Source organism: Natrix helvetica (genome assembly GCF_964273705.1).
Source record: "Natrix helvetica genome assembly, chromosome: Z".
Classification (NCBI taxonomy): domain Eukaryota; kingdom Metazoa; phylum Chordata; class Lepidosauria; order Squamata; family Natricidae; genus Natrix; species Natrix helvetica.
In genome coordinates this window covers 71,907,165-71,917,702 of record NC_138554.1, presented here as the reverse complement: position 1 = coordinate 71,917,702, position 10,538 = coordinate 71,907,165, and the positions used below count along the sequence as shown (strand labels likewise).

At 37.3% G+C, this 10,538-nt stretch overlaps 1 protein-coding gene across 1 annotated transcript; it reads left to right on the top strand.

Annotated features, from left to right (window-relative positions):
* The first annotated feature begins 255 nt into the window (after nucleotides 1–255).
* On the top strand, nucleotides 256–6,586 carry RALA (RAS like proto-oncogene A). The gene is made up of 5 exons (XM_081933162.1): nucleotides 256–404; nucleotides 1,596–1,738; nucleotides 2,648–2,856; nucleotides 3,296–3,470; nucleotides 4,885–6,586. Exons 2-5 carry the CDS (start codon nucleotides 1,625–1,627, stop codon nucleotides 5,005–5,007), a joined length of 621 nt encoding a protein of 206 aa, XP_081789288.1. The 5' UTR covers nucleotides 256–404; nucleotides 1,596–1,624; the 3' UTR covers nucleotides 5,008–6,586.
* The last annotated feature ends 3,952 nt before the right edge of the window (nucleotides 6,587–10,538 follow it).

The window sequence follows — 10,538 nt, the reverse complement described above, 5'->3', positions numbered from 1 at the left end:
GAGTATAAGGCATTCACCATAGAGATGAGCGAGAAAGAATGACATCACCATGTCCTCAGGATGTATAACCAATGGAGGCCTCTTAATTTAAAAAGCACTTGGTGGCCTTCGCGCAGCACCACGCCCTTCTACATTCGCACCCTTGATCTTCCTTCTCCTCTCCCTTCGGAAAGCACATGAAACACATTTCAGGCCCCGCCCACCTCCCTTCCCCCTCTGGAGGAGGAGTCGACTGGCTGATGAGACGCGTCTGCCAGCAAGCGGTTGTGGTCAGTGTCGCCCTTAATCCACCCGGGACGGTCTTGCCCTAGCGGATCTGGAACTAAAGAGAAAAGCGGAGATAGCCTCTATAAGCCCCGTACTTCCATCTCCTACCTTAGGTGGGCCTGACCAATCCCTTGCAGGTAAGTATGTGCTCTCTTCCACACCGCAGTCAGTTGTAGGCTGCCTAGAACTGGGCGGGTGCGACCTGCTGAGCCTTTCAGCTTCTGAGTGGGGAATGGGAGGACGGCGCTTCTAAACTCAGTGCAGTTTTAGGGGAAGAAGGGGGTCTGCCTAGAGCAAGTATGGTGTGGAATGCCTTTGGGGGCCGACGGCGGAGCCCTTGCTTTAGGGAGAGCTTTCCCTTTTCCGGAGCTCTTGCCTTTTTTTCTTGTTCGCTGGTCCTCGCTTTTTCTCTTCTGAACGGGCCGCCGTGGCGCTCCCTTTGCCCATGTCTTGAACGCAATGGGCGCGCCACGCTGTTTGTGTAGGCGGGTAGCTGGTTGGTTGGTTAAGGCGGTTTCAGGGCTGCTGTATCGCCGAAAAAAGTGATGGAGGCTTTTCCGTGTAAGGCGCTCGTTTTTTCCCTGCAGTGTTAAACTTATTCAAAGCGAGATATGCTGGGCCTACCTGGAACTCCGCTTGAGTCCAGACAGACCTGGGGTTGGCTTTAGCTGGGAAGGGGTAGCAATTCCAGTAAAGAGAAAATCTTATCTCATCTCTATTGAGGTGAAGCACTAAGCAAATCGTTCTGGAACAGTATCTCCAGTTTCTGAAGTCGGCAGCTTTCTTCTGTTACACATGCTGCCTCTAAATAAGGTTCTATTGTTAATAATGATGGATGCTTATATACATTTGTAGACTTGTTCACCATTTGAGAGCCAGTGGGGAATAGCTGTTAAGACACCAAGCTAGAAACTGGGAGACCCTTAGTTACTTCTGTCTTACTCAAAGCCAGCTGGGTGATTGAGCCAGTTCCTGTCAGCCTAAAAAAACAAAGGTAAATCACTTCTGAAAATTGTAGGGATTTGTTCAAGTGTTCACCCAGAACACTTACTTGAAAGTGCACCCACCCACCCAAATATTCTCTACTTATTCAATCCTTTAAGGGTTATTTAGTTGTGCTATTTGTACATTATATTTAGGAGTTAAAACCCAATAAAAGCAACAATTCTTTGGGAAAGTATTTATTCTGCTTATGTATATAGCATGTATCATTTTACTAATTTGGAAGTCCATATGTAGTTCTTTTATGACTGTCATTCTGAGTTGTTGAACAGAAAAAACCTGAATATTTTAAATCCTATTAATGCAAACAATTTCTTTTGTTCTAGGTCTTTGTGTGAAATATCTGCAGGTAAAAATGGCAACAAATAAGCCTAAAAATCAAAATTCTTTGGCTCTGCATAAAGTAATTATGGTAGGCAGTGGGGGAGTAGGAAAATCTGCATTGACTTTACAATTCATGTATGATGAGGTAAGAATTCAGAATGTTTTTCTTTAAATTTCTCTATTTTCAAGGTATATGAGAGCAACTGAAACAATATTACATTACAGTACATTAATCAGTACTTAATAAATTTCACTCATATCAGTGGTTGAAACAGTTCAGATACAATCTGAAAATTACTTGATAAGTAATTAAGAATAGCTGAGGGAGTGTTTTAGTTATATTTGGAAGAGTCAAAATTTGACTCTAAGTTTGAACAGAAAATCGTGTGATTAAAAACTTTTTTGCATACATTTACAGGATTTGATTTAAGATTAGCTGAGGATTTTAAGTCCTCCCCTTAAGGAACAGGTGGCAGCTGTGGATAACAACTTGCAGTCTTTGGAAGCTGCCAGTGGTCCAGAATACAGTGGTGCAGGTAGTTTTTTGCTTCTGTCTTTAAGTCTAATAAGACAGCTGCTCTGCAAGTTGCATTGGCTCCTTGTAGGCTCGGGATGAAATTCAAGGTGCTGGTTGTCATCTTAAAGCCCTGCATTTAGGCCAAACATTTATGCCTTTCTCCCTATTTGTTGGACTTAGGAGTCCTGCTTTTTCTGTAACTGCCTCCCTTTTTGAACAGCATTCCACAGATTACCTTGGCCCTTTTGGTCTTTTATAAGACTGGCTACTTCCTTAGGTGTTTGGGTCTGTTGAGATTTGGATTATTGGAACTGGAACACATTATCTCTCGTGATGAGTTATTTTCAACTAACAATTTTTTAACACTTGTATACATTCTGAGTCACTTCTATAAGATAAATAGCCTTATACACTTCATTATACAAATAAATACCATATAATCTCCCACCAGTATTAGGGTACAGCTGAACAATAAATGAGTTTTTGAAATCATTAAAATTTTGTTGTTTAGAATGGAATTGACTATTTTGTTAACAGTTTGTAGAAGATTATGAACCTACCAAAGCTGATAGCTACAGAAAAAGAGTGGTCCTTGATGGAGAAGAAGTTCAGATTGATATATTGGATACAGCTGGACAGGAAGATTATGCTGCAATTCGTGATAACTATTTTAGAAGCGGAGAAGGTTTTCTCTGTGTATTTTCAATTACAGAGCTTGAATCTTTTGCTGCTACAGCTGACTTCAGGTAATTGGATGAGTGTTTTAATATTTTGAATGATGGTAATTTTTGTTTTATAAGTTCCTTGCCTTTTTATAATGGCAATTCTGTAAACATCCACCAACTGATAAAATGGTACAAGAATGCTACATATAACTGAAATGTCTGATTATTGCTCCAGATAACCATTGTAACAGGCTATATCATTTCACAAATCCAGGGAAAAAGGACTGTTTAACAATCTGGAATTAGGATAGCCTCAGGATGCTTTGCCACATGTAAAGCTCTTCTGGCAGGGGCAAAACATTGCAAACCCACTCCCACCCCCATGGTCACATGATGATAATCTACATGTTTGGCAGCTTGTTTACATTTACAACAGTATATTTAGTTCAAAATATCACAGATAAATAATTGTATTTTCCATGAGTTTATAGATCAAAAATGTGGTATTTTTTCATTCCAGAGAGCAGATTTTAAGAGTAAAGGAAGATGACAATGTACCATTTTTGCTTGTTGGCAACAAATCTGATTTAGAGGACAGAAGACAGGTTTCGGTAGAAGAAGCAAAAACTAGAGCTGATCAATGGAATGTTAACTATGTGGAAACATCTGCTAAAACACGAGCTAATGTTGACAAGGTAAAAGCTATTTCCCATTTTGTGTAATCCTCTTCACATAAGATTTGCCAACTATTATTTTTAAGTAAACATATTCTCATACTGACTATAAAAATCCCAGTACAGGTTAGAAAATTTTAAATCTAAAAGATAGGTTAAAAAAAAGCGAGTAGAAGTAATAAAAATTTATAATTCCACTTTTCAATATTACAATTTGCTTTATTTTCTTCTGCAATTGTTTCCACCCGGAAAAAGAGTTTGGGAAATAAAAAAGCAACTGTTCTGGCCTGTCCGCCACCGGCCCCTCCAGCAGTCGAGGCAGCGGTGTGGGAGTCAGGATCAGTATTAGGACAACCTGGGAGCTCCAACGGGGAAGAGGGAATGGAGCTGGCAGAGAGAGACAGGGACAGAGCCTGGGCCCTCTGTCAGCCCTCAGAGGGAGAGTCAATAGCCCCCAAGTTTGGAGGTGGTTAATGAAGAGGAGGAAAAGCGCAGAAGGCAGAGAAGGGGAGAGCAATGGAAAGCCATGGGCCGATCCTGGGGAATAAAGAGCCACTGCTGCTAACGAGGCCTCACCCTAGCTCTGGGGATAAAAGGCAGGGAGCGGATATGAATAGGTGTGGCAGCCTGTGAGATAAAAATTTTGCCAGAGATACTGGCATTCCTAATAAAGGAAACTTTTGAGTTCACATCAGAACTCAATGTCATGTTTGGGGAGCTGGATCAGAACACAACTTCGGCATGGAGGAGAATAAAATTAATGGTGCAGATGGTCCCTTCTTTTTTCCCCTCACATCTGACTTTCTGAGTCACTCTGCTCTTCATTGTCCTTTGCAGTTAGTTGCAAAGCAATTTCTGTCCTATGCTCATATGGAAGAGAAGGAAACATTGGAAATGGGAGATGGACAAGTATAGCCCTTTCTCTTTCTGACAGGATGTGGTAGCCCATTTTCTGATTTTCTTCTCATTAGCAGTTTTTTAACACAAGGGAAAAAATTAGGAAAAAGAGGAGCAAAAGAATAAAGGAGCATAGACAACCAAGGGTATGGTGACTTGCATAAAATGTGACTATGTAGCAAAGAATTCTGTTAGTCAGATACTAGAGTCTGAGTCAGTAAACAGAATGCTTGAAGTATATGTGATGGCCAATGAGTTTTTTGAAAGTTTATTGACTGTTAGCTTGAAAGACTAGTTCTGTATTCTTTGGTTGTATTTTTCATGTGTTAAATTTTAAATGTAAATTATTACATTAACCTATAGTCAATTGTGCAAGATCTTTGTTTTTGCTGTTGAGACATAGCGAAAAAATTTCTAGGTTTCAGCATATAATTTAGAATTAAAGATACACCGTGGCTTAATTAATAGCTAAATGAAATTAATTACATGTTATATTTATGCATTCAATCAAATGTATTGATTCTGATATTTCTCCTAGGTATTTTTTGACTTAATGAGAGAAATCAGAGCAAGAAAAATGGAAGACAGCAAAGAAAAGAATGGAAAAAAGAAAAGGAAAAGTCTAGCCAAGAGGATCAGAGAAAGATGTTGCATTTTATAATCAAAGTTTCAAACTCTTTTCCTATTTCAACCACAATAAAATCCATTAACATAGAGCATGCTATTTGGAGGCTGTTATGGCAGAAATCACTCTTAATAGTTGGGGAATTCTAATATACCACTTAAGACATGGTTGGGACAACACTGAAAATCTTCATTGAAAACAAATAGTTTCAAGAAAAGCAGAATTTAATCCACATAACTTGTTTTCTTTTGCCATGGTTCTTCTGAATGTATACAATTTTTTCTTCCAAGGCAGTTTCTTGAACTGTGAATGAAAAAGCATTACTGTTTTTCTTTAAAGCATATACTTTTATATCAGATTTTTACTTTATATCTTACTGTCTTGAAAATTAAGTGGTAATGAAAACTAAACATGTTAGTAAATAAGCTTTCCTTTTTGCTGTTAAAATTATGCAAATTAGAGAAGAGACTATCTTCTCTGCTTCTATTGGAATCATTTGTAAATGGAGCTAGATTAATGGTATAAATTTAGGACAATATTTGAATATGCCTTAATTTAAGAGTATATCTTCCTTGCAACACACTACATTTATGTGTGCATCATTGTGAAATAATATCTTGTAATGAGTTTTTGAGCATTTTTACTAGCTAACAGTACAGTTGATCAGAAAAATGTGCCATACTCTGGAACTTGAATTATCCAGAATACTGTGTTTCCTTGCTTTAATGAAAATTGCTTTAGTAAAAGTCAACTGATACATTGAATTTAAAAATGAAGTGGGTGCAGTTCATTTCAATTAGAAGTGTTTGTTTACTTCTTAATCCAGAGATACTGACATTTACTTTTGTATGTATTTTATGTTTGCCTATTTGTGAAGAATATTTTCCTCAGGTAGGGTAGCACTATGGATTTCAAAAGCACAAATAAGGTTCCATTCTGAAATATATGTATGTTGTTAGAGTTTAATTTTTTCTAGATTTGAGAACATTTACTATATGTTGTTTAATGGAAACGTACTCATCTGGTTTATATCAGTCAACTGACTTATCTTCCTTTGCAATATCAAAATACTGATGATATGCTTCCAAAATTGTCATTAAAATATTAAAAACAGATTGTCTTCAATTCTTTATTGTAAGGAATATTATCACACTGTTAACATAACTGAGCTAAAGATAAACCTCTAACTCAGAGACTTTTAGGAATTTGGGGTTTCAGTATAAAAGATGACTTCCAAAATGCTTTTTAAATATATCTGTGTAAGCCTACATCTAACAAAATAAACAGCATATGTACATAATGTACTAACTAATAGACTTTATTGATGTTACTGTTTAGAGGACATTTGTTCAAGACATTTTGTTTGTACATCCTGCAGTAGATGTTATATGCAGAATTATTTCTTCATGTGGCTGCTATAGCAGATTTGGTCCTCATTGTGTATTTGTTTTCAGTCTGACTAAGCAAAGGAGTTCAACCACTAGCATTCTATTTGTGTAATGGGAACCAAAGTGTTATGATGCCAATGGACATATATAATAACAATTGTCACAGGCGGATGCCTTACCAAACTTTATTTGCTATTTGAGCCATTGAATAAAGTTTTTTTTTTAAACTGTTGTAGAATTTTGATTATAAAATATTGTTGCAGACTAATAGTCGTCATTAAATTTATAAACGTGTCTATAAACAGGATTTTGTATGAAGATTTTTCTAATAGATCTCAGTAATTTGTAATAAGGTTTTAATTTCCAATTATTTAGTAAGGGTCGTTAAAAGCTTTCCATCCCCAAGAAAGGATGTTCTAGAGAAACCTTGAGGGAGACTTACAAATGGAATGGGTAAAATTGTTTTGAATCTAATACTGAAACAAAAATGTTATTTTAAATGGATGCTCAAGTCTTCTATTGTGTACTCAACTTGAAATTATTCATTTCAGGTTCTAAATTATCTGATTCTGAAAAGAAATAATTTTCTGCATAAGTAAACTATTTTAGCTTATTTACAATACCTGGTGAAATTCCAGAAACTTTTGCAAATAGAAGCTTTCAATCTTTTGCAAATAGAAGCTTTCAATCTATTACAGGTGTGTGTCAGGCCTAGAAGCCATGTTTTACATTGCGACTTCAGGCCAGCCACATTTTCTGCTGTGGGAAAATGGGATTATATAGAGTATGGGGGATACATAGTCTAAATAACATTCCTTTCTCAGAGTCAAGGACATCTTACCTGGAGTGCACCTGGAGTGGTGTGACGGAGTTATCTCCAGTTGGGATGGTGCCTGATTGGACCATGTGTTGGACATGTGGGTGCTGGGCAGAGACTTAAACTTTCACTTGGGTGGGAAAAATCTGGAAGCTTTCAAATTCAGGTTTTCCCAGATGTGCTAATATGACATCTCTAATAAAACAACTTTGAGGAAACTCAAGCCTCAAAGGAGTCTTTCGTTGGGGGTGTTACTTGGAACCCTGACAGTATGTAGGTAATATTTGTGTGATAATGTGCTAGTAACATTCCTGATGAATAACAGACCTAAATCTCTGCTTAACTCCCTATTCCATGGGTGTCAAACTCATGTCATGGCAGTGTCACGTGAGGTATTAGGACTTTCCCCCTCTTCTCTAAACGGCATAGCCATGACAAGTGCATTGAAGCATTTGGGCTGGGAGCTTGACAGCCCTGCCCTATTTCAACATTCATGTTTCAAACACTTGACTTCATCCATTCATCCCTCATAGCCCTTGACAAAATTGCACCTAAGTAGGAAAAAAGCAAGTTCATTAAAAATATGAACTAATTAAAAATAGCTTAATTGTATTGCTGTAAATATTTATGGCTAAACACAATGTTAAATTTAGTCTTGAATTATATCCTTAGCAGCTGTGTCAAGGTATTCATAATTCTGGTGTTTTTCTCCTTAGCCCTGCTCCATGCTGTAGAGTTTTTATTACCCTAATATTAAAGCTACAAATATTTTCTCCAATCATATTCTATATGGCAGTGATGATGAACCTTTTTTGCCTCGGGTGCCAAAATCATGAGTGTGTGTGCTATCATGCTCGCTCGCTCGCTCACGTGCCCACCCCTGCGCATGTATGCCCCACTTTCTTGGAGCTGGGGAGGGTGAAAACGCCGCCCCCCCCTGGAGGCCGGAAAGGCTCATTTTCCTGAAGCCTCGGGAGGGCAAAAAACAGCCCAGAGTGCAAACTGGAAATCCATTTACGAATTGACAGGAAAGCCTCTGAAAGGCGAAAACCAGCGGAAAATCAAGCCCAAAAATCAGCTGGCCAAGCACGCGCTGGAGCTGACAAGGCAATGCCTCACATGCCCTCAGAAATGGCTCCACATGCCACAGGTTTGCCATCACAGCTATATGACATGGCATTAATTGTCTGAATTAATGATGTCGCTTTATGGTAGTTATTATTGCTATTATTAAATTCCTGAATGTACCTCACATGGTGCTCTCTCCTTATACCCACTGTTAAGCTAGAATGATAGTGTAAAAACTGTGAAAAGAGATTCATGAATATATTGTTAAATTATCAATCAGCAATCTTATAATCTACAATTTGTTCACAGTCATAAGCACAAGAGATAATACCCATCCTTTTGTGGATGAGGGAGGGAGCTGTTTCTGATGGGCTTTTTGACTTGGGAACATTCTGCCTAAAGATAATATTTTTAATGCTAAATTGCATTGCATTGCATTTGTCCTGACATTTCAAGTATTGTTTCTGTCATTCTTAATAACTTAAATTTTGTTGAGTTTAATATTATTATTTACTAGTTACACTATTGTACTTATTGATACCTTGGTAATCAGGATGAAAGCAATTTAGATATTTTTGAAATTAATAAATATTTAATAAACAACTATTTTCAACGCCAGATTTGTAGCTATTTAGTCATTAAGAAAACTAATTCTTCTGCCAGATAAAGAAAGAACTTGCACATTATATAGTAAAGCTGCAATATAGTTTGCTTATTTTTGACTTAACTTGTTTTATAAATTTAGCCACTGCAGTTTGTAGTTTATTGTGACATATGACCTCAAAACATCTAAATTGAATAAAAATGAATTTGTCATGTGTAAATTCAGGCCATATAAAGTAGCGCTTTTCTCACTATGACTTTTCTAATAATTGAGAAGAAAAAGATTATTTTTGTATTTCTTTTTTAAGGGGAGGGAGTAATGAATATAAATAGGAAAAAAAATTCAATTTGGTTCAAGCAGTTTGTCTTTTTAAAGATGCAGTCATCATGGGATTTGATTGTTATTAATGTCAGAAATTAAACTGAAAACTCTCAGAAATATATTGTCGCTATAATGTGGGTTTTAAAGCTTGTCTTTTTTGGAGTTATTTCTGAAAAAATGCTTTGCAACACAGTGCTTTCCTTATCGAGGCCTTAAGGAACAATTAATATGATATGGGAAATGTTAAATAGAGCAAGATGCCCAGGAGTTGAGAGGAAGGCAATGTATGTGTCCAGTAGCTGCCCACTAGTTCTCAACTTATAACATTTTGTAACAGCAAGAACTGCTTTACTGGTCATAAAGCACTTTTTGTGATGCCATCAAAATTCTGAATGGTAATAAAACAACAGATCATAAGTTGAGGACAACCCATATATTGGTCAATGTACAGTTAAGGATGTCTGTCGGTTAGTCCATCCCTCCACTCACCCACCCTCCAGGTAACATTCTTAATTCTGGAATTTCTACTATTGGGTAGGGTTCAGGTAATTACTCCAAGAAGATGTTAACAATAATTCCATCCCCTTTTACCACATAGGGATACACAAATGGATTCCTATGTTATGCAGGGGCAGTATTGTTCAACATTTTCAAGTAATGTGAGTAATCTTCATATACTACATTTATGCATCTTTATAAATGAAAGTACATTTAGAGATCATATAGTTGTTAACTAAGCAAATGAACTAACTGCATAGACTTGACAAACATATTTTGTATTAATTGATCGTTTAAACAGAACCTATTTATCTAGATCTCTGCATGTTTAAGATCCTGCCTCTCCCTCCTATTCAAGAAAGCATGGACTCTCGAAACTTTAGCATTTCAAAAGAAAACCTTTACTGAAAGGAAGTGAATGCAAAACAATGCAAAATAGGATCTGAGTTCCTTCCAGACAATTCCATTAGAATAAAGTGGTTAGAAACCCCTCCCCTCAGTTTGATGCTGAATGAGCCCACAAGGAGTCACTCCCATGCGCTACTTCTCTGAGGCTTCCAAACGGAGAGAAAACAGATGGTCCTCCCCCTAGTACATCCCCCAAGGTAAATCAAAGCAAAGGGCAGAGTAGGTGACAGGGTAAAAGTTATAAACTAGGGAATTACAGGATACATAGGGAAACAGGATGAGAGCAATTAGTGAGTAAAATAACCCAGGATCCCCTCCCTCTTGAATGGCAATATCACGATAGGGATCTGACACGCTTCCCCTCTTCAAAAAAATGAGGGGATTACCTGTAAGAGAGAACAGAAAGATGAACATCATAGAGAGTTTGGTTTGTTAGGATACTTCGAATGAAACTATTTCAGCA